General features: G+C 38.7%; 3 protein-coding genes across 13 annotated transcripts in view; 2 read left to right on the top strand and 1 right to left on the bottom strand.

Moving 5' to 3' along the window:
* Nucleotides 1-1,235, top strand: part of ABRAXAS1 (abraxas 1, BRCA1 A complex subunit) — a 257,244-nt gene extending 256,009 nt beyond the window's left edge. For all 5 annotated transcript variants that reach the window (XM_055588973.1, XM_055588976.1, XM_055588972.1 and 2 more), the window contains one exon: nt 192-1,235. In XM_055588973.1, the coding sequence (XP_055444948.1) occupies nt 192-253 (62 nt within the window). In that variant the 3' untranslated portion in view covers nt 254-1,235. The remainder of the gene's footprint in view (nt 1-191) is intronic.
* Nucleotides 1,236-1,312: 77 nt separating this feature from the next.
* On the bottom strand, nt 1,313-6,363 carry MRPS18C (mitochondrial ribosomal protein S18C). 2 transcript variants are annotated; one of them, XM_055588980.1, is made up of 6 exons: nt 6,151-6,363; nt 5,371-5,423; nt 3,098-3,181; nt 2,076-2,133; nt 1,514-1,573; nt 1,313-1,451 (listed from the first exon to the last, which is right to left on the bottom strand). In XM_055588980.1, exons 1-6 carry the CDS (start codon nt 6,248-6,250, stop codon nt 1,381-1,383), a joined length of 426 nt encoding a protein of 141 aa, XP_055444955.1. In that variant the 5' UTR covers nt 6,251-6,363; the 3' UTR covers nt 1,313-1,380. The 2 variants fall into 2 exon arrangements, with proteins under 2 accessions (XP_055444955.1, XP_055444954.1); XM_055588979.1 differs by having other exon boundaries at nt 1,313-1,429; nt 6,151-6,337.
* A 224-nt stretch (nt 6,364-6,587) lies between these two features.
* The window catches only part of HELQ (helicase, POLQ like), a 49,466-nt gene continuing 32,513 nt past the window's right edge, over nt 6,588-23,540 (top strand). For 2 of the 6 annotated variants that reach the window (XM_055588965.1, XM_055588962.1), the window contains exons 1-8: nt 6,589-6,860; nt 7,815-8,532; nt 12,288-12,466; nt 13,298-13,498; nt 13,928-14,000; nt 16,135-16,232; nt 17,393-17,491; nt 19,048-19,193. In XM_055588965.1, the coding sequence (XP_055444940.1) occupies nt 6,675-6,860; nt 7,815-8,532; nt 12,288-12,466; nt 13,298-13,498; nt 13,928-14,000; nt 16,135-16,232; nt 17,393-17,491; nt 19,048-19,193 (1,700 nt within the window). In that variant the 5' untranslated portion in view covers nt 6,589-6,674. Of the gene's footprint in view, nt 6,861-7,814; nt 8,533-8,636; nt 9,431-12,287; nt 12,467-13,297; nt 13,499-13,927; nt 14,001-16,134; nt 16,246-17,392; nt 17,492-19,047; nt 19,194-23,540 lie in introns of those variants that run through there. The other 4 variants (XM_055588964.1, XM_055588963.1, XM_055588966.1 and 1 more) reach the window with 4 other exon arrangements.

Raw genomic sequence — 23,540 nt, 5'->3', positions numbered from 1 at the left:
CCAGTGTTCTTGCCTGGAGAATCCCAGGGACGGCGGAGCCTGGTGGGTTGCCGTCTATGGGGTCGCATAGAGTCAGACACGACTGAAGTGACTTAGCAGCAGCAGCAAAGCCCCTATTCAGTGAGTTGGTTAGTGGAGGTTGGTTAAGAGCACTCTTACAGTTTGGTTTTTGTATGTCTTTTCTGTAACAGAATTTCCCATGAAGACACATCACATGAAGCCTTCATGTTTTACTCTCTGGCTGAAATGCTGAACCCACACGTTGACCATTGCTCTTCCATCAGTGACTTCCTAAGTGATGGTTTTTCTATATTAGCTATGAATGTGCTGTCATCTTTTATTTATGTGTTAACATACATTAGTTGCTGTGGGGTGCTTATGGGGCCCACATAGTACCTGGGATGAAGTGTGCAAATCATGAGTTGCTGCTGGGTTTGCTTTACTGGTTACATAAGAAGCGCAGGACAGGAGAGGAAATAGGGTTCTGTTTGAACCCTAATTTTAAATTAAGCTTGATGTCCCATCCTTCAGGGAATGAAAAGGAGAAAAAGAATGCTTGTAAGACGTTTTTTTCTCATTATTCTCTGTCATTTGGGGATCTGTTTGTATTACTGGAATAAGAGACATAGCACAGATGCCTATGGATCGGCTTATTTAGAGGACATTTCTAGTTTATGATAGACTAGTCCAGAGCTGAGTGTTGGGTCCTGTGATGGACTGCACCACTGTCCATCCCCAAGTGACATCTCTGCAGAGAGAAGACGCCTGGTCCTACTCAGGCTTATCTGCTTGTTAGGAAATCTTAACAATTTCAAATCTACACCCTGTCCTGTGGGATTTGTACATTACATAAGCATTCCACTGTCCTGCACCCATACTCTACAATCCTGTTTACAACACGGAATCTGGGCATAAAGTCAAGTCCAGTACAAGTCAGCCCTGCCGTGTGTGACATCGCATTGTCTGTAATGTGTTGTATGAACTGTTTGGGGGGCCAGGTTTAAGTGAAGACCCCACAGTAACAATTTTTAAAATGTATGTGTACATTAAATGTAACAAGTGTTAACATTTTAAAATGTATGTGTATGTAAATGTGACAAGTATTAACATTTTAAATAATCTGTTTTACCTAGTGAACATTCTGATATGAAGAGGAAGCTTCCCTCCTGAAACGCTTTCCTCATGGTTCCAAATTACTATAAGAATTAAAAATTTAATACTTTATAGTTTGACAAGATTTAGCCTGTTAGTTTTTCTACTCAGTGGTTATTAAATCTTACAGTTTGAGCCAGTATTAGCACCACACAACCACTTATTGCAAAATACATTTATTGATGATAACTTTATATAATTTACTCCCTATATTTGATGTTACAAACTTTAGGGTCTTTGAGATAGGCAGGATCCTTGTATGTAACTGGCATAAACCCTGTGAAGAGAAAATGAAAGTTCTTCACAAAAGACAATGAGCAAAATCTTGTTTAGCATAATTCAACTTTTCAGATGCTCTTACCCAATATCTGAGCTCTCTTAATTGCTTTTGTGATTTCTTTTTGTTTCTTCCCACAAAGACCTATGAAAGAAAATACTTTCTTATTCATAAAAAAATACCAATATTCAAAATGCATGACAATTATGTCACAGAAGGACTGGAAAACTGTATAGAGCCTGAGAGTAAGTATCTTGGGCTTTGTGGGCCACACAGTCTCTGTCATCATCAATTCTGCTCTTGTAGCTCAGACATTGTGGAAACTTAGCCATTTAGCAAGTGGCAGATCTGATTTGGCCTGTAGGCAGTAGGCCCCTGGTTTAAATGAGAGCCTGAGGATGACTACAACATCTTCCCAAACAGCAAAGCCCGAGTTCTCTACATGTTGTCACCCTCTAGTTAACTGAGTATAAGAAGATATGCAAAATAATTACCCTTTTGGCCTCAGAAGAGACTTTCTCAAAGTACCCATAGTTTTTGGTCTAATAGTAATTTGTGGCAATATTTGAAAATCTGCCAGTTTTTTTTTAAATAACAGGAGTAGGCTTATCTACATTTAAGTTGCTGTTAATAGAAAACAAAATACCTGTTATGTGCCTTCCATAAATGCATCCAGTAAAGGGCGAAATAAATTGGGATAAAAGCTGGTTTGAGTTATATTTGGAAAGGAAAAAAATTTTATGTTAATACACTTGTTATTCAACCTTGTATAAATTTCAAAACACAAAACATATCACCTTCAAGCTATAAAAGGCTGATTAATAAATTTTAGACAAACTTCAAAAATATGAATAAAAACACTGAACTATGTTCATTCTATTTAAAATAACCAAAGTAATTGTGAAAATTAACATTCTTCCCCAGTGTGTCAAAAACAAGTCTATACAACAAATTAATGAGCATGTTCTTTCAGTGCTAAAGCTGTTTTCTTCACTTTCCCACAGAAAACTTTTCTAAACCACTGCTGCTTACAACAAGGTACAGAGCATTCCATCTGTCGTGCTAGACTATCCCATAATGTCCGACTACAGTGAGGTCTTCAAGACGTACAGGTGTACCAGGCCATTTGCTGCTACTTCTGTCTTATTAACCCTGACACTTGCATTTTACAGTTCTTGGGCTTTCTCCCTCCAAAGAAGCTATCACTGTATACTACTGTCAGTACACTTAACTCCGACACCATCTCCTCCCCCAAATTTGCCACTTTTAATCTGCTGAGCGCTGGACAACAGATAAAATGAATTCAAAATAGTGATACTGGTGGTGAGGTAAGATATCAACTTCAACACAGGAGCTTTTCCCTAACTACTCAACCCCACCGACTGAGAATCACTGCCACAGGGAGCTACTGTTCAGAGGTTTGGGGCGAAGAAAAAACAAAACACACTGAGATGATTAAGAGTCAATGAAGGACAGCCCAGAGGTTCCTATCTGAATAAAACAGATGCCTTATCCATGCAAGTATAACCAGATGTGAAATGACGAAGCTGCTCAAACAGTCACCCCTACACAAGGCCTATTATCAAAACTGACTTGCTTCTCTACTGTATTAATAAAAGAGCAAAAATCCCAAATCAAGTATCACAGTGAAGTAAAACCAGATCTCACCTGTACATTCTTATAATCTACACGTTTTTCACACAAGATACATTTTTTCAGAGGCTCCTTGTAAGGATTTTCCATTGGAATAGGCTAGCATAAAGGAAAAAAACAAAAATCTGAAAATGTTTTTTGTGTTAACTTTGAATCAAAAAAATCTTAGGGTACCACATTTAAATCTCTCCAAGGGATTAGTTGTACCTTTCTTACTGTTAAAATGAATAAATAACAGTTTGGCTTACAAAAGAAAAAGTTATTTCTGAAAAAGACCATTTTAAAGTTTGAGAGTACTCATATATATTTTGTACAAGTATCTTGTTTTAGTTTGGCGAAGGAGGGGTTAATTGATGGAGGACAATTCTGTGAAAAATACAATCTTTGGGGGGAAAAGGGTTTATCGGAGGAAAAAAAATCTTCAATAAGTGATTAAAAATGCTTTGCCCAGATTGTTAGGTGACTAAAAATTCTTATACTTAAGAAAAACAGCACAACAGATAACATATGCAATTCTTAAACTAGTATAATCTCCAAATCCATCCCTATATTTCTCTAGATGTTTTACTGATATTTTTGTGTTACAAAAAGACAATGCCTCCATGTGTGTGCTAAGTTACTGCAATCATGTCCAACTCTTTGTGACCCATGGACTGTAGTCTGCCAGGCTCCTCTGCCCATGGGATTCTCCACGCAAGAATACTGGAGTGGGTTGCCATTTCCTCCTTCAGTGGATCTTCCTGACCCAGGGATGGAACCCACGTCTCTTTATGTCTCCTGCACTGGCAGGTGGGTTCTTTACCTCTGTCACCACCTGGGAGGCCCCAGTATGTCCACAGCCTACTGTAATACTACACAGGTTTTTTTTTTTTTTAACTACAATTCTATAGTAGTATAAAATTGTTTTATAACAATTTAAAGCAGTCCCAGACTGTTTTATAAGTTTGTGTCAGCCTTTTTGGTCTTTGTTCACTACTGCTTCTAAAGCTTCCATCACAAAGCCTCAGTCCTAAAATCACTTTAGGTGTCTCCAGTATACAGATTCTGAATCTAGAAATGGCTTTGAAGTCTTGAACCCCTGTAGTTGTATGCAAAACTTCAAATAAATGGGGCTTTGTGCCTTTTTCTGAGGAACCCTTAGCTTTCATGAGTCTCACTGGGATTTAAGGACCTAAAGAGAAGCTCTAGTAATTTCATTTTCTCTCTTAACTATGGTGTGAATTAGATGACCAAGATGGATGCTCAAAGGGACTAGAGGAGTTCTTTCGTTTCTTCCAATTCCTCAAATGTTCCTAATTCAACTTACATTCAACTCACGTATAATGACTATCCCTTCTCTATGTGTTTAATGTGGTCTGCTGCTGCTAAGTCGCTTCAGTCGTGTCCGACTCTGTGACCCCACAGACGGCAGCCCACCAGGCTTCCCCACCCCTGGGATTCTCCAGGCAAGAATACTGGAGTGGGTTGCCATTTCCTTCTCCTTTATGTGGTCTGCTGCTGCTGCTAAGTCACTGCAGTCGTGTCCGACTCTGTGCGACCCCATAGATGGCAGCCCACCAGGCTTCCCCGTCCCTGGGATTCTCCAGGCAAGAACACTGGAGTGGGTTGCCATTTCCTTCTCCAATGCATGAAAGTGAAAAGTGAAAGTGAAGTTGCTCAGTTGTGTCTGACTGTAGCAACCCCATGGACTGCAGCCTACCAGGCTCCTCCGTCCATGGGATTTTCCAGGCAAAAGTACTGGAGTGGGGTGCCATTGCCTTCTCCGTTATGTGGTCTAACTAGTATCAAATTGTCTTTGTATGTAGCAAGAAAAGCTATACGGCCTAAATCCAATACTAGTACTTAAAATCCGTAAAAAAACATACATCTACAGTTTAGAAGAAACTATTTAACATCCTGATGTAAACCTTTAATGACTAAGATAAAAATAGAATTGAATTTGAAATGACGACAGGGAGTCAAGGTATGGGTAAACTTTGTACAACCCCATTGTTGGGCTTCCTGCAATTACAGCATGCATCAAAACTACCTTTTTAAATTCCCGAAGCACGTATCTAGAAAGAAAAATATGGTGTTACACAAGTCATGCTTCTTGCTAAGAATCTAGGAATTCTCTTACTTCAAAGCTCACTTAAGTGACTACTCATCAATAAATTACAATTTTCAAACTCAGATTAATTATCATCTTAATTGTCTTTGTCCTTCAGCTGAACTCTATTCAAACAGCTAAGACATAATTTGGTCTTAGTTGCAAATGCCTTATTAAAAGAAAGAAAAAAAATTCTTACCAGGTCCTCACTGCTGGTTACCTGTTTATATTGTGAACAACTTCTCCACAGCACTGCAATTAAACAGAAACAGCAACAAACTTTTTGTTAGCTCAGCAGCTAAGGAAAGATTGTGTTTCTGTTGAGGCAAGATGAACTAAGGGACACAATGTAAAAGGTTTATATCATTATTACTAACAAAGTAAAATAAAGGGCCTTAGGTTTGAGACAGTGGTAGACTTAGAATAAAAATGTTTTCTGGGGCGTTGGGAAAACGGCATATATACCCCTAGCCATACAACCTCTCACCTGTTCTTGAAATTTATTTTCCCTTCTCTCCGTGGGTAAAGACAGATTTTAATGCAAACTGAAAGGCATTGTCATGCCAAAGGGAGAGTGAAAACAGACTCTACAAAAAAAGCACAAAGCAGATAAAAGTGCAGAAGTGTCACAATTTCGCCCTGATCTGGGGCCCTCGGATATCTGCGATTTGCTGCTAGGTGACTCTGAAAATGCTCCTTCCTTACTAAGTCTACCTGAAGATCTTGGGCAAGTCCTTGCCTCTTATTGAGAATCGCTCCTCGTACGTTAAAACACTGTACTGGACGACATCTCGTGCTCTCTTCAGCTTTAAAATACTAGTCATTTAAATACGGGCCATTACTGATGCCCACTTCTTTTGGCGAAACAATCGCCTAAACACCAGCGTCCTTTAGCTAACAGCGACGACTCCAACGACCTAACTAGACCTAAACCAATTGCTGCAATGCTACAAAAGAGCATAGGATATGGAGACTTTACCTGCACGAGTCCCGGAATTTGTGAGGCAGACAAAAGCCGTTGGGAAACGCGTAAACTGTCTCTTCCCTAGCCCACCGCAAAGACCTACCACAGCAGCCATGGTTCCTTGCTCCTCCCCTTCCTTTTCTGTTTCCAAAAAACGTCCTGACAAGTCCCTTCCGGTGTACTTCCCCTAGAGGCCTGCGGACTCGGTTCAAAGGTTCCGCGGTTTGCCGGGACTCAAAGAGCGGGTGGGGTTTTCAATACGCCTGCGCAGTACCTTCCCTTTCCCCTCACCCCCCGCCCCCCACCTCTTGCCCAGCCTCCAGCCCAGCACACTTAACGATTGGATGAGGAGAGGGCGGGCTCCCAGGTTGTGCCTCCGTTTCCGGTCTCAAAGCGGTCCTTCCCCAAAGTGGATGGAGAGGGCAGCGCAGCTTCCACCTGTTGCTACCCTCCCCTTGTTGCTGCACTTACCCCTCCACTAGGGGGTTGGCGGCTGGGTCACGGGGAAAGAAGTTGGGGCTGGGCTCTCAGGCCCTGCCATGGACGAAGGTGGTTCCCGCATCCGCAGGCGGGTATCCGTCCGCAAAAGAAACCGTCCTAGTCTAGAGAGCGTTTTTGCCGCCTCCCCCGCGACCGAGCTTAAACATAGCGATGAAGAGAAGGAGGACGAGGAGATGGTGGCCGGGAGCCGGCGGCGGAAAACCGTGGACGTGCAGCCGGTCGAGGTACAGCCCCATCACCTCTCAGATTCCCGAGTTCCTCGTTCTATTTCCCACCTTTGGAGTGATGATGTATACCCAGGTCCCCATTGCGCATGCTCACTGAAAGGCGGGGACCTTGAAACTCCCGAGTTTGGCCGTTCCTGTCTCAGGTGCAAGCAATTGACAGGTCATCTACTAGCCTTCTTGGGCTTACTTCATCTTTGTTATCGCTGTTAAGCCTCACTGTCAGCCCCCGTAGATATATATAATTGTGAAACATAGACCTTGAGACGTAAAAGGTCTATGGGGGGCATGACACGAAGCCCTATACTTTCTATACTTCCAAGTTTTTGCTTCTCCTTGTACTAAAAGTACCCAGACCTGTTATGGGCTTTGTTAAGCTATTTGCTTTATCCAGATTTTACAACAGAAATTAGACCGAGAAGTTAAAGAAATCTTGTGTTCTTAATCCCTTTACTATGTTGCTACCCCCAAATTAACCCCCAAATTATATCTCTTCTGTTTATAGACTGTCCCAAGTCAGACTTTCCATTTCAATTCTATTCTAAGAACAATCTTCTTGGAGTGCCCAGTGACACAAGCATGATTTTATTGCAGGCCAGTGTCTGCAGATGGGACGGGAAACAGTACTGTGGTTATCAGAAACTCCTAGTGAGATAATATCCTTCCCAATAGATGGCCGTCGGTCTTGCTACCATTTTAAAGGATTTAACGGTCCCTTAAGAATTAGGATCCTAGCATCCCTAGGAGTACAGTTGATGTCAGTCACTTAACGTCTCTGGGCCTCAGTATCTCCATCTGTAAAATGGGACAATAGTATCTATTTTATAGGATTATTTACATTTAGGTTTGTGATCCGTATGTGACCATACAATTATATACCTAAGAGAGCTTTCAGCTGAAACTTATTCTTAATGAAGCTGGACTCCACGATAAATCTTTTTGTTTTCTTTCCAGATTATTGACAGTGAAGAGGACATGTTTGGTGACTATGATAGCTTTGCTGAGAACTCTTTGTTAGCTCAAGTTGATGACCTGGAACAAAAGTATTTGCAACTTCCTGAACATAGGAACCATGCTACAGACCATGCCACTGAAGATCTTTGTTCAGAAAGCGATAAACATAACACACTCAATGTTACTGTTGTAGGTGACTGTACAGAATTAAATATAGGTGACCACACAAAGAACCAGAGCAGGCATGAAGATGTCTCTATTGAACCTGAAGCTGATATTTTGTATGATGTACCTTCTTCTCAGGTTTTATTCTTTGAAAATTTGCATAACTCTTCCAGTGATTTGGGTGGTCCATCTACTGAAGAAAAGGATTGGAACTCATCCTTTCCTAAGACTGTGAATGAGGAATTTCCCGTTAATAGCAGAGAGCAGCCCCAGCAGACTGTTGAATCCTCCTCTAAAATCAGAACTAGTTCAGATGCAAATAGGAGAAAAAGTCTGAAAGATCATCTAAAAAGTACCATGACTGGAAATGCCAAAGCCCAAACACCAATATTTTCTAGGACTAAACAGCTCAAAGAGACTCTCCTATCTGAAGAAATTAATGTTGCTAAGAAAACAATTGAGTCATCATCAGATGACCTTGGTCCTTTTTATTCATTACCCAGCAAAGTGAGAGATCTTTATGTTCAGTTCAAGGGAATTGAAAAATTATATGGTAATGTTTTTTGCTGGAATGAAAAAACATTTACCCTCATTACCATAATGTTGGTGCAAATCAGTAGAAAAAAGATGCATCCATGGTCCTATTTCTCACCTTAAATCAAAAACTCAGTCCTCTCAGCTTTCCATCCACATCCTGCTGCTGTTGAACTTCTTTTCTTCCCTTTGTGGCCACACTCCTCCAACCTGTTATCCTTGCTGTCTCCTTTTCCTCACCTCAGATAATTCCCAGCCCATTCCACCTCTGGGTTCTGTGTTGTCCCTTATTATATAATGACTGGAGTGTAAACCCAGTGAGACTTTAGTTCTTTCCTGACTTCTCAGTTGCTTACCTAACACGACTGACCAGACCCTTCCTGAAACACCCATTTCTTGACATTCCACTCCTGGCTTTTTTTTCTAATTAGACTGGCTGCTCCTCAGTCTTCTTAGCTTCCTTGGCTGACTGTTACTTTGCTACCAAAACGTAGTTGCTGAAATTCCTTTGACTACTCATATGTCTTGAGTGAGTCAGTATTGATATCATGAATTAAAAATAAACATCTTTAAAGACAGCTTAAATTAGGGTTTAAATGCAGATAAATAGTAGTAATAATAGCTGATTTGTAACATTTTTTCAAAAACCCTGGCTCCTTGCATATTTTCAAATATGTGTCACTTTAGACAAAGAAGAGTTACTTGCTGCCATCCCGAAAGAGCATGCTATCAACAAATCACTTCATAATTACTTCTGAAACTCCTAAGTATCATGAACCACCTGAAAACATAGGTTCTTATCTCAGGGGGAAGACATTGAGGTTGGAGAAGTAGGACTACAGGAAACAAAGTCTAATACAAGGCTTTGCAAGAGTCTAACAAACTAAATTGTGAGGTTTGCAGTTCAAGAGCTAAAGGTGTGTATTGTCCTTGAAGTAGATGTTACTTTTATGCCCTCTATTTTTCTTCCCAGCACCTTGTTCTGTGTTTCATCTGCATCTTCTGCCCTCAGGACAAGACTCTTACCTAACTCATCTTTTTCTTTTTTTAAGATTTCTTTTAATTTATTTATTTTTGGCTGCACTGGGTCTTCATTGCTGAGCACGGCTGTCTCTAGTTGCAGTGAGCTGGGGCTACTCCCTAGTTGCAGTGTGCAGGCTTCTCGTTGCAGTGGTTTCTCTCGTTGCAGAGCACAGGCTCTGGGGCCCATGGGCTCCAGAGCACAGGCTCAGTAGTTGTGCACATGGGCTTAGTTGTCGCAAGACGTGGGATCTTGGGGATTGTCCACCTGATGATGAGTTCTGGCGCTGTCACTTAACCACAGGTTTTGTACTCTGAGCCTTAGTTCCTGATCTGTTAAAAAGGGATGATAATTTTTTTGCCAGTTGTGTTTAGAACTTGCCAAGTTGGACTTTAGTTATGACTGCTTTAAAGTAAGAACTTTAGTAAATAATTTTTAAAATCTCAATATTGGTAAATCTGATGACGATACGACCAATTTAAAGCATGAATATGTGTGTTACTTTTCCTTGAGCTAAAACAATGCTTCTCAAAGTTCAGTTCCTAACTGCAGCATCAGCATCACCTGGAAATCTGTTGAAATACACATTCCCAGGTCCCACCCCAGCCCTCCTGAGTCAGCACCTTGGGCTGGGATCTGGCATTCTGCTCGGATAAGCCCTCCTGATCCTGATGTGCAGAAAGTTTGAGAGCTCCTGAGCTAGAGAACTTCAGCCTTATACAGTACTGTTGTTTTTGCCTTTTAGGCATAGAATTACATTCTTAGTGTTTTATAAAAATATTGGGAACTAAATTAATGTAATTTTTTTTTAGTATGTGAAGATAAATGTTATTTCTAAATATTTATTATTTTGGTCATTTTATACTTTAAAACTCTTGAGTTGGATAAAATGTGGACATGTAGTTTCACATAAACATCTGCAGTTTGATAACTAATGGGTGATACTAGCCTAAAGTATTTTCTAATATTTAGGTATTAAATATTCAATGTATTTAAATATTTTTGAAAATTTTTTTATCAAAGCATAGTTGATTTACAACATTATAGCAGCTTGTGGAAAAACCCAAATGAACTTTGCAGCCTCCTCAACATATTAGTTTTCAGGTGTACAACATAGTGATTCAGTATTGTTATAGGTTATATACTCCATTTAAAGTTATTACAGAATAATGGCTATCATTTCCCTGTACTGTAAAATCCTGAAATACTTCTAAAGTAAAAAATACATAATCATTTGCATATATTTCAGGCTGCGAATAATTAGTTCATATGATTGTGTGATCAGTCTTTACCCTGTTATTGGCTCTTTGTTATATAAACAATGCGATGGTGAACATCTTACACACGACCTTTACACATGCGCCTGCTTTTTATTTCAGTCAGTGTAGAGTTCTGTAAGCAATACTGCTAGGTCAAAGGCAGCGTGCAGTTTTATGTTTGTTGCTGACAGATTGCTTCCCCAAAAGACTAGCAGTTTATACTTTCATCAACCACACACAAAAGTGCCTGTTTCTTCCTGCTCTAGTCAACTCTGTATTTTACATGTGGGGGGCTTTTTGTTTAGGTAGTTATTTAATGCTTTTTGTTGGTTTATTTCTTTTGCCAAGCTTGATAGGTAACAGTAGAGCATCTTTCCGTGTATTTATAAACCATCTGCATTTCTCTATACTGTGAAATGTCATCATATCTTTTGCCCATTTTTCTAGAGGTAAATATAATGCACATTTTGAAGACTTTTGATGATGCACATTGTCCACTTTTCCTACAAAGTATTTATACTAGTTTTCACATTTTGTTTTGGATCTAATATGATCCTTTTCATGAATTCCACCTTGATAACTTGTGGAAACTAGATTTTGTTGTTTAGTCACAGTCATGTCTGACTCTTGCAACTCTGTGGACTGTAGCTCGCCAGGCTCCTCTGTCCGTGGAATTTCCCAGGCAAGAGTACTGGAGTGAGTTGCCATTTCCTTCTCCACGGGATCTTCCCAACTCAGGGATCAAACCCATGTCTCTTTGTGTCTTCTACATTGACAGGTGGATTCTTTACCACTGAGCCACCAGGGAAACCCTAGATGTTGTAGTTAATAACCCTAGTCTTTAATGGTTTAAGCAATCTCATCAGTTTAAGGATTTTTTTTTTTTTTTTTTTTGGGCTGCACCAGATCTTATCCCCTCATCAGGGGTCAAACTCAGTCCCCTTGCAGTAGGAGTATAGAGTCTTAACCACTGGGCCACCAGGGAAGTCCCTCTCATCGGTTTAAAATAGTATTCAGACCATTCAAACCAGCACCCTGTGAAAGCTGATTGAATAGTCTTTCTAGGTTTGTGTAAATTATCTTTTTTTTTTTTTTTCCCTCTTGGCTCTGTTTCTCTGTTGGGTGAATGAGGAAGGGAAGCTTACACGGTGTCCTTACCGAATATAAGAGAAAGACCTTAGAATTCACACAGATTCTTGAAATGCCCCTTAGCCCCTCTGATGTCCCAGGCAATACCTCTTGTCCAGCAGGCCTACATGCCTGGTGGCATCTTAGACCTCAGTCTGCAGCTGGCAATTGGGTAAACTAGTTGCCTACCCCACCAACCAGGCCTGAACTAGTATACACACCATGCATTGTAGATTTTTTATATTTATATATAGTTACATTTATTACTATGAGAAGATGCTACACAGGGTAGGATTTGACTTTTTTCTTCTTAGAAAACTTTGTAGAAGGGAAAAATAAGGCTTTTTCTTTTTTTCAATTCCACAGAATGGCAACATACTTGCTTAACATTGAAATCTGTGCAAGAAAGAAAAAATTTAATATATTCCTTGCCAACAAGTGGTGGAAAAACCCTCGTGGCTGAGATTTTAATGCTACAAGAACTACTATGCCGGCGAAGAGATGTTTTAATGATCCTTCCATATGTGGCAATTGTTCAAGAAAAGGTGTGATTTTTTTTTTTAAAGAAAATGGTATTTGTTAATGTTATTTTGATGTTCAGATATGAAAACTAGAATAAATGTAAGAACTTTATTGACTGAGAAGAGGTAGCCTTATTGATGCAGAATTATTTTTAGGATATGCAGAAGCAGTGTGGTGTAGTTACTAAAAATCTCTTATAATACTAATTACCTGTTTAAGAAAGTTTTTTTTTCCCCTAAACTTGTGAATTAAACTCCATTTCAAATGTTCTACTGATACTTAGCATGCTTTTTCAAGCACAAACTAACCAATTATTCTATCAAATGAGTTATTCTGATGTTTTTTAATATCAGAAAAGACAGTTAAAATTTATTTTTTGCATTTATTACATAGTTTAAAAATGGCATTTGCAAGGGTCAGTACATTATGACATTTCTTAGATGTATATGTTTAACTGTAACCTTATTCCCATTGATTTATATTAAACACTATTTTGCTGCTGCTGCTAAGTCGCTTCAGTCATGTCCGACTCTGTGCGACCCCATAGACGGCAGCCCACCAGGCTCTGCCGTCCCTGGGATTCTCCAGGCAAGAACACTGGAGTGGGTTGCCATTGCCTTCTCCATTGTGTGAAAGTGAAAGTGAAGTTGCTCAGTTGTGTCCGACTTTTAGCGACCCCATGGACTGCAGCCCACCAGGCTCCTCCATCCATGGGATTGTCTAGGCAAGAGTACTGGAGTGGTTTGCCATTGCCTTCTCCGAAACACTATTTTAGATTTTTTTAAATCCCTGTGAACATTTAATAATTAGAGTTCTTATTTATCTGACTTTTTTTGTTTATTGTAATGTTCTAGATTTCAGGTTTGTCAAGTTTTGGTATAGAACTGGGTTTCTTTGTTGAGGAATACGCTGGAAGCAAAGGAAAATTTCCTCCAATTAAAAGAAGGGAAAAGAAATCATTATATATTGCCACTATTGAAAAAGGACATAGTCTGGTGAACTCCTTGATTGAAACTGGAAGAATTAGCAGTCTGGGTCTGGTTGTTGTAGATGAGGTTGGTTACTATGTTTGTTGATTTATTAACATTTTTATTATACTAACACTTATTATGTGTATCTGTTTGATACCTTATGAGGATGAGTAATTTATTTTAGTATATAGACAGTATGTAGATGAAGGCATTTCATGCTTGGTAATCTTAAATTCAGTTTTTTGTCAGTTGTTTCTTGAAGAGTGGATATATGTCCATATGTTCAGTTTTATGGTAGTACTGATGAATTCCTGATCCCAGGACATTGTCCTAGGGATAACTTCAATAACTTAAAATATCAGTGAAATAATGAATATGTACTCTAGTTGGTACATAACTAAAATGCTTGAGTTATAAAGCATATATTGCTTCTTCATTTCATCAAATATATGCTTGTTTTATATAGGTATTATATGCAGATTTACTTTTATCCTTTTTTTTTTAATCTCAAAGTTGCACATGATTGGTGAAGGAACCCGTGGGGCTATACTGGAAATGACTCTGGCAAAAATCCTCTACACCAGCAGTAAGTTTTTTTTCCAGATGTGCTCACTAGTTGATTTATAATCAAGAGACCTATAAAAGACTTAATCCTATCACTAGCTAGATTATGTAACCTAAAGCAAGATGCTTAAGCTTTCTGTCTTAGTTTTTTATTTCTAAAATAAGTTTATACATTTTTGTTGGATGCATGAGTAGAATCATGAAGATAAATGAAGTTAGCATTTTAAGATGTCCCCATCAGTATCCTCCACTTACTAGCTCTGTGTACTTAGGCATGTGACTTAACCGCTCTTTCCTCATCTGTAAAATGGGCACAATAATGGTACAAACATGATGGGATTGTAAGAATTACATGAGGTAACACATGTGACCAACACATTCAGCCATGCTCAGACATAGCACAGTAAAGGTTTGCTGCTGTTGCCAGCATCAATATCATGTAAAACATTGTCTGTAAATAGTCACTTTAAGGAGCTATTTTGCAACATCAGATAGTCTCTAAATGTATATGAAATATTTATTCTAAATGTCTTCTCTATTTTTATATACTATTGCAATAGCTTATTATGTATTATAATAGTTTATAGAAAATTATTAATCATAAAGGTCAGATTTTAATAATTATTTTTAAAATTCTGACAATAGTGGTATTTAGGCAGATTGTAGCACTTTATAATCATTGATTAAAAAATGTTTACTGAGTACCCACTGCATGTCAGGCCCTATTTTAAGTGCTAGGGATGTAACAGCGAATAAAACAAAGTCCCTGCCTTTATCAAACCTATATTTTAATGAAAGTGAACAGATAATAAGCAGATAAACAAGAAAACAGTGTGTCAGATAGTGACAAAATATAAAGCAGAGGAAGAAAGGAGAATGATCGTCTACTTATCACATCCAGTGTACACTGATAGTTCTTGTCTTAATTTCTTTTCAATATTTGAGTATTCATCATTCTTTTTTCCTTTGGGTGCTGAAACACCATTCTGTCTTCATTTCCCTATTGTCTTTCTGTAAGATCAATCATGTGTTAACACTGAGAGGTAGAACAGCGTAATGGCTAAGGACAGACTCTGCAGCTGGATTCAAATCCTAGCTCACTTTTAACTTTGTATGTGACCTTGGGCAGGTACAGTATATAGTATAGTAACTGCCTCTTTTTCCTTGTGCATCAAAAATGGAGGATAGTAATAGAACCTTTCTCACTGACTTGCTGTGGAGACAGCGTGAGTCAGTCTTTGTAAAGCATCTCGCATAGTACCTGCACGTAATGGACATGTGTTTGCTATACACTTATGTACACTGCTGCTGTGTACTTATGTACACTACTACTCTGTACTTATGTGTATACTTATGTACACTGCTGCTGTATACTTACATGCACTGATGCTGTGTACTTATTTGTATACTTAACGTATACGCTGCTGTATACTTACGTACACTGCTGCTGTGTACTTACATGTATACTTATGTATACTGCTGCTATATACTTATTTATATAAGTATACTGATACATATTTATGTGTCTTTCTGTCACCAATGCCTTGCACTTAATAGATATTTGAACAAAAGGGCTCTCTTCAGTTTCTCCTTTTGTTCTCCTTTGTGACACTGCTTGCTAAGTGTGTTCATTGTATACATTGGTGTTACCATAGATTCATCCCTTGTTTCCTTCTTCATATAGTTTCTGCTAATTCTCATCCATACTCATGACTTCAAAGTCTTCCTGTGTTCTTATGGCTCCCAATTTGTGTGACCAGCTTATACCTCTCTTCTAAGTAATATCATCTGCCAGATTAATCGTCTGGTTTTATAGAGTTGATTGTTGAACAACACAGGTTTGAATTGCATGGGTTCACTTGTAAGTGGGTTTTTTCAGTAATAAGTGCTACAGTACCACAGGACCTGTGGTTGATTGAATCTGGAGATGCAGAACTGAAGATAAGGAAGGCCGAGTACAGGTTTTACATGGATTTTCAACTGTACAGAGGGGTGGTGTCCCTAACCCTCATTTTGTTCACGGTCAACTGTTTGTCTTACCTGCCCCCTCTTTCCCGCATCACTCTGTAAAAATTACAAACATAAAAAGGTTACTAAAATTACTGTTATGAAATACTAAATAACACATTTTTCTCAATACTTTTTTTTTTTTTTAGAAACGACTCAAATTATTGGTATGAGTGCAACGTTAAACAATGTTGAAGACCTACAGAAGTTCCTGCAAGCAGAATATTACACCAGCCAGTTTAGACCAGTATGTACCTAAGGTTTGATTTGTTATGTGTTATTTTTGCTACATATCATATTTGTAGCAAACGTGCTATATAAAAATTCTGAGAATGATGAAGGCGCATAATGCCACTCACTGTGTCTAAATGCTAACAAGTCTGTATGGAGGGAGCATACACTGTAGGGTCAGGGAGCTTGGCCAAGATGGGTGCCCAGCTCACGGACCTTCTGTGAATATTTACCGAATGAAAATTTTCAGACCCGTTCTGCTTTTCCACTTTATATTCTGTAAGGTAAATTTTTTCATCTGGTAAGAATTTAGTGATTCACGTTTTGAGTTATTAACACATAAAAAAGTTTATCTTAAAAATTAAAAGTTTTGATAGTTATAATGCTTTTTTAAAATAAATTTAAGACCTCACATGGATATAAATTTAAATTCCCCAATAACAGTATTCCCAAAAGGCTTGAAGAAAATAAGTACATGTTATTCATAGTTATTTGAAAGCAGCTTATAATGTACATGTACTCCGTAGTCTCTGTGTCTAAATAGGTTTTCAGAAAATAATTGTTTAGAATCACAAAATTTTATCTTTAAATTTGGTGTTTTTACATTTGCACCAAATGTGAGAATTTTCACGAGATAGTTCCTGACCTTAGTTGTCAAGTTAGATGGTGTTCTGTGGGTGGCTGTGTGGTACAGCGGATAGTACACTGAGCTTCTCAATGCTATTTTTTAAAAAATTCAATAAGCTCTATTTACAAACTTCTTTTGTCTACAGATACTTAAGTTGAAAATAATTTGGTGGTATTCACATTAAAACTGGTGACTAATAAAGTTTTAAATCTGGAGGAGTAACACAAATAAGTCCTTAATAAAAGATAAGAGTGTGAACACTTGGCTCACCTTTACTTCCTCTTGTGACAAATACAAGTGTCTGATTTTCCTTTTAGATATGTGGTTATTTAATTCAAAAGTATTTCCTCAAGGACAGTAATCCCTATTTTGATTTAAAAGGAAAAAGAAACTTAAATGGGAAAGAAATAAATTTAAGTTGAAGCATTCTGCATACCTTAGGAAAGCTAAACTTTTTGTACTGTTTTATAACATATTTTACAAAATTTGAAACTCTAGAAAAAGGAATTTGTATATGGTATTAATTTCAAATGTCCTTTTAATTCAAGGTTGAATTAAAAGAATATCTGAAAATAAATGACACAATATATGAAGTTGACAGCAGAGCTGAGAATGGCATGACTTTTTCACGCCTCCTTAATTACAAGGTAACCTTGATAATCCCTGATGGTGAGGTTCTTAGACTTTGTGCCCAGCTGCCCTGGCACACCACAAAGGAGTCACATGGGTACCATGGGAAAGTTCAGGTATTTAAGAGAAAAAAAGCTGATGCTGGACATCTGTTGGACACCATACAAATGACTGGTTCAAGACAGTTTCCAATGTCAATATTAGATCACACTACATTCCTTCCTAGGATAGTATATCTTTGTGAAGTTAGTGACTTTTTTTTTTTTTTGCACTTACTGTAAGCAAATACCATGTGAAAATCAATATGGAACAGGAAATGAGGGTTTCATGGTTTGAAAGACTGCAGGGCCCAGGTGTGCATACTTCTCATTTAGTGGGTTATGATAGTTATTTAAGAATGAAATGAAAATTTTTCTTTTTCAACTGACATTTGTTGTTATTCAGATGTCTACTTATCTGTGAAGAAATGCATACTTGTTGTTTGGACCTGACTACCTAATAATCAAACTGTTTGGTATTTCTTTTGACCTTGGGGCTCCATGGACCAAGAAAGCTTGGAGACCTTTCCCATAAATGTTTATTCATTCAGTAGCAACAGTAATACAAGAAGAAATATTTGTGGGCTCTATAGCTCAGATATTGGCGTATGAAAATATGGATATCTACTGTGCTAATGTTCTGTGGTTTTCATGGAGGACATTTAAAAGGGGAGAAAGAAATTTTACATCAGTTTTATTATTCCATGAAGGTATATTGGGCTTCCCTGGTGGCTCAGTGGTAAAGAATACACCTGCCAATGCAGGAGACAGGGGTTCGATCCCTGGGTCAGGAAGACCCCCTGGAGAAAGAAATGGCAACCCACTCCAGTATTCTTGCCTGGGAAATCCCATGGACACAGGACCCTGGCGGGCTACAGCCCATGGGGTTGCAAAAGAGTCAGACATGACTGAGCAACTAAACAATAACATAAAGGTGTATTATAATTATAATAATTAGGTATATTAGGTATAAAGGTATAATTATAATAATATATGTTATTCTAAATCTGTATCTTAATTAGTTTTCAGTAAAGTTGAATAAAGTGAGGAGATTTTAAATAACTTTACATTTTTCTTTGTTCTTTGAGTTCTTTATGTCTGTTTGATAAATATATTTTGTATTTCTGAAAACCTGTCCTATGGTATGATTGAACATGTTTTTGAAAACTGTTAGTAATAGCAAGAGGTTTAACTTATTTATGCAGTTCTTTGACTATTATTAGGATCAATTTGTGTTTCTCTCTGTGGACTTTTTCTGCTTTGGTGAAGATGGGCAGGCCATAGAGTTATTAATACAATTGATTATTTTCACTTCCTTTATTTAAAATTAAATACACCTAACAAAACCCTAATAACAAATGTGGGACTTAACATTTTGCTCTGTAATATAAGTTGCATCTTTTTTTTAAAATGGTCATATTTATTAAATGAGAAGTTCAAAGTTATGGTTGATTTACTTACCTTCCAGAGCACACTGGTAAAGTGAAAGGCTTTCATGGTTGCTAACTACCTTGTTCCTAAATCTTGTTGTGCAGTATTCCGATACTCTGAAAAAGATGGATCCTGATCACTTGGTAGCACTGGTGACAGAAGTTATTCCCAGTTATTCCTGCTTAGTTTTTTGTCCCACTAAGAAGAACTGTGAAAACGTAGCAGAAATGATATGCAAAAGTTTAAGCAAGTATGTTAATCTTTTAAAAATATTCTGTTTCATTTTTATCATGATCTACATGCCTGTATTCTGTTTATTTAACAAGCACTGATTACTTTTTGCAGACATTATGCTAAGTTATTATACTAGATTCTAAAGGTCCTGGCCTTGAGGGAAAAGAGCTGAACTGTGAAATTCACAGATGTGAAATGGCCAGAGAAAAAGTCTAAGGCTACATGTAGGAGAATGCTGACTGATACAGCAGCTTGGCTCCACAGTGAGTCACCTTGAGGCCTTTTTAAAATCTCAGCGCCCAAGCTACCTCCAAGACAAATCAGAATATTTGGGAGTGGGACCTAGGTACTACTATTCTGTAAAGCTTCTAAGCAAGTCCAACATACAGCCGAGGTCAACCCCTGGCCTATGTCATCAGAGGACTAATCAGTAATCACTATAGGGATGATCTGATGATCACTGTGTGATCAGTGTTACAGTCGCTCAGTCGTGTCTGACTCTTTGCGACCCCATGGTCTGTCCATGGAATTCAAGCAAGAATACTGGAGTGGGTTGCCATTCCCTTCTCCAGGGGATCTTCCCAACCCAGGGATCAAACCCAGGTCTCCTGCATTGCAGGCAGATTCTTTCCCATCTGAGCTACCAGGGAAGCCCCATGTGATCAGAGGACTAATCAATAATCACTGTAGGGATGAAGGGCTATGTGATCAGAGGACTTATCAGTGTAGGGATTAATCGTATCTTTAGCTTAACTTTCTCTGTAATTAAATACTGTTGCCTTTGTTTTCTTAGTAAGCTTCACACTTGGATTGTGTGGACATTGGAATTGAATTTGCTAAATAATAAAGAAATGTACTGCTTTGTAATTGTATAGTATCTTAGCGTTGACTCTGTTATAGAGGTAAGTATAAAATGACCTTAAGTATGAGCAGTTTGTTTTTTCTGTACCTTTTTGTCCCACGTGTTGTTTTAGCATATTTTTCAGATTTCTTATGGGCCCCTGAGCTGGTGCTGTGTGGCTACACAGGGATCAGTACCCTGGGTTCTCACCCAGCCCTCCTCCACTTGCCCCCACAATCCCGCTGTCGTGAATTGGCCTAATACAGAGTTAAACTCATTGGCTAGCACAAAGATGCCGATGTTTGGGATAAAGTCAAGGAGTGTTTCCCATTTCAGTAACAGAGTCTGACTTTAAAATGATGATGTAGAGTATAAAAACCTAAGGAAATTAAATTATCATTGAAGGATGCTCAGTGAGTCATTTGTTTTCTTAGAGTAAGGTAATATAGTCCTGACTAAGTGATGGGGAAATTTAGAGACAGACTTTTGACTGTGTGAAATGAGATTAATTGTTGGTCAAGTCATACCCTTGACTTATTTTGCTTTTCGGGGGTAATAGTTTATTTGGGTCATAAATGTTGATGTTTAATATTGACATACTGATTTGGTTCCCCGGAACCTTTAGTTAGTGAATTGTAGTGAACCCTTGATATTTTGTAAAGAGATAGGACTTAACTCTTTCTGAAGGAAAATTTCCTCTAAAATACATTTTCCATATTACTTGCTGCTTTCTTAAGGTAAATGTCCCGAGTATACTCAGCAGAGGCCACAGGACTGGAAAAGGCCAGTTTTCATTTCAGTCCCAAAAAAGGGCACTGCCAAAGAATGCTCAAACTAGTGCACATTGCACTCATTTCACATGCTAGCAAAATAATGCTCAAAATCCTTAGAAAATTCCAGAAAAATACCTACTTCTGCTTCATTGACTACACTAAAGCTTTTGACTGTGTAGATCACAACAAACTGTGGGAAATTCTTAAGGAGATGGGAATACCACCTTACCTGCTTCCTGAGAAATCTGTATGCACATCAAGAAGCAACAGTTAGAACTGGACATGGAACAACGGCCTAGTTCGAAATTGGGAAAGAAGTACATTAAGGCTGTATATTATCACCCTGCTTATTTAACATCTGTGCAGAGTACATCATGAGAAACGCTGGGCTAGATGAAGCACAAGCTGGAATCAAGATTGCCGGGAGAAATATCAATAACCTCAGATATGCAGATGATACCACCCTTATGGCAGAAAGTGAAGAGGAATTAAAGAGCCTCTTGATGAAGGTGAAAGAGGAGAGTGAAAAAGCTGGCTTAAAACTCAACATTTAAAAAATGAAGATCATGCCATCTGGTCCCATCACTTCATGGAAAATAAATGGGGAAAGAATGGAAACAGTGACCGACTTTATTTTCTTGGGCTCCAGAATCACTGTGGATGGTGACTGCAGCCTTGAAATGAAAAGATACTCCTTGGAAGAAAAGCAATGATAAATCTAGACAGAATATTAAAAAGCAGAGAAATTACTTTGCCTACAAAGGTCCATATAGTGCTGTGGTTTTTCCATTAGTCATGTATGGATGTGAGCTGGACCATTAAGAAGGCTAAGCACCGAAGAATTGATGCCTTTGAACTGTGGTGCTGGAGAAGACTCTTGAGATTCTCTTGGACTGCAAGGAGATCAAACCAGTCAATCCTAAAGAAAATCAACTCAGAATGTTCATTGGAAGGACTGATGCTGAAGCTGAAGCTCCAGTACTTTGGCCACCTGATCCGAAGAGCCAACCCATTGGAAAAGACCCTGATGCTGGGAAAGATTGAAGACAAGAGGAGAAGGGGACAACAGAGGACGAGATGGTTGGATGGCATCATTGACTCAATGGACGTGAGTTTGAACAAGCTGTGGGCGTTGGTGAAGAACAGGGAAGGAAGCCTGGCGTTCTGTAGTCCATGGGGTCGCAAAGTCAGACACAACTGCGCAACTGAACAACAAACAATAAAATAGTTTAGCTTCCCTCTTGGTGGCTGTTAACTAAAATGTTGTCGTATTTAGAGCATACTTTTTTCTGTTTTTCTGTAATTTATACATAGATGAATATAATCTAGGGCTAAATGGTTTCTGATCTCCGTAGTATCTTCGAAAGATAATTTCTTGAAAGTCATGGAGTATCAGCCCTTAATTATTTGCCTCCTAATCATAACTTTCACAGGAAGCAGGTACAGTGCAATCTCCTAGAATATGCTTATTATGTGTGTTTAAGTGCAAAGACTAAAGCCGAGTTTTCCCCAAGTGATTGTCTCAACCTCAAGGAAAATTATATTTTTTATGGCTGTTAGTGCTTTGGACTTCTAAGTCAAGAATGTCTTTTAAACACTATTTCCTGACAATGGCCAAAGCTCTGATTGTATTACTTCCCCTAAAAATCTCCCTAATAGTGATACCACAGTGCTTCTTAGCCTAGATTCATGCTAAAATCGGACCCAATTTAGTTTTTCACCTTTATTTCTTCTACTCTTTATCCACCCTACACATCATCCAGATTGAACTTCTTGTCTTCTTTTATTCATTTATTTCTGGTTGTGCTGGGCCTATGTTGCTGCACACAGGCTTTCTCTAGTTGCAGCAAGCAGGAGCTACTCTTGGTTGTGGTGCTCAGTCTTCTCATTGCAGTGGTTTCTCTTGTTGCAGATCATGGGCTCTAAAGCTCAGTAGTTGTGGCGTACAGGCTTAGTTGCTCCACAGCGTATGGAATCTTCCCTAACCAGGGATTGAACCCATGTCCCCTGCATTGGCAGGCAGATTCTTAACCACAGAACCACCAGGGACGTCCCTACTTGTCTTCTTTGTTTATGTTTTGAACCACTCATTTCCATGCCTGTGATCATGCTTTACCTTTTGCCAATAATGTACTTCCCCAGCCCCTCACTGTGAAAGAGTTAACTTAGGCAGGTTGATAAGGAGTCCAAGCCTAAGGCCCCTTTAAGGAGGAGGTCAGCATTCTTTCTTTTTCGCATTCTTTTGACGTAGACAAATAGTCCTTGTAGGCATCAGTATCTCTTCTTCAAGGACATGCCTTTTTTTGAGCTTTGGATGTATGCTGTTGGAAAAGGTCTGGGTAAAAACTTCCACAGCCTTGAGCTCTGGGTTAACCTGTTCCTTCTGGCTAATCTCGTGTTGATGTCATCCCAGGGTGTATGTTACGGGAAAGGGTCTGGGCAAAATTCTCACAGCCTTGAAGTATTTTTTATCTATTTTCAGAAGCTAGGTGAGCAGTGTATAAGGCCCCACTTAAATTAGTGAGGCGGGTACTCTCCTGCCCTCTTCTGATGTCTTTGTCAGAAGCTTTTTCTGTCACTTTCACTTTAAATAAAATCTGCACAAAGCTGCGAGGGACTGAGACTGTCTTTGGTCCCGGAGTTAAATCTTCTCCTTCGGAGATGATGAATCTGGCGGTACTGTTCACCGCTTGCTTAGCTATCAACTGCCACCTCTAACCTGTTCTTCAGGACCCAGCTCACTTCTCAA

This window comes from Bubalus kerabau, chromosome 7 (genome assembly GCF_029407905.1).
Source record: "Bubalus kerabau isolate K-KA32 ecotype Philippines breed swamp buffalo chromosome 7, PCC_UOA_SB_1v2, whole genome shotgun sequence".
Taxonomy (NCBI): Eukaryota; Metazoa; Chordata; class Mammalia; order Artiodactyla; family Bovidae; genus Bubalus; species Bubalus kerabau.
Note: the sequence above shows the minus strand (reverse complement) of the source record. Positions and strands in the feature narration are given on the sequence as shown.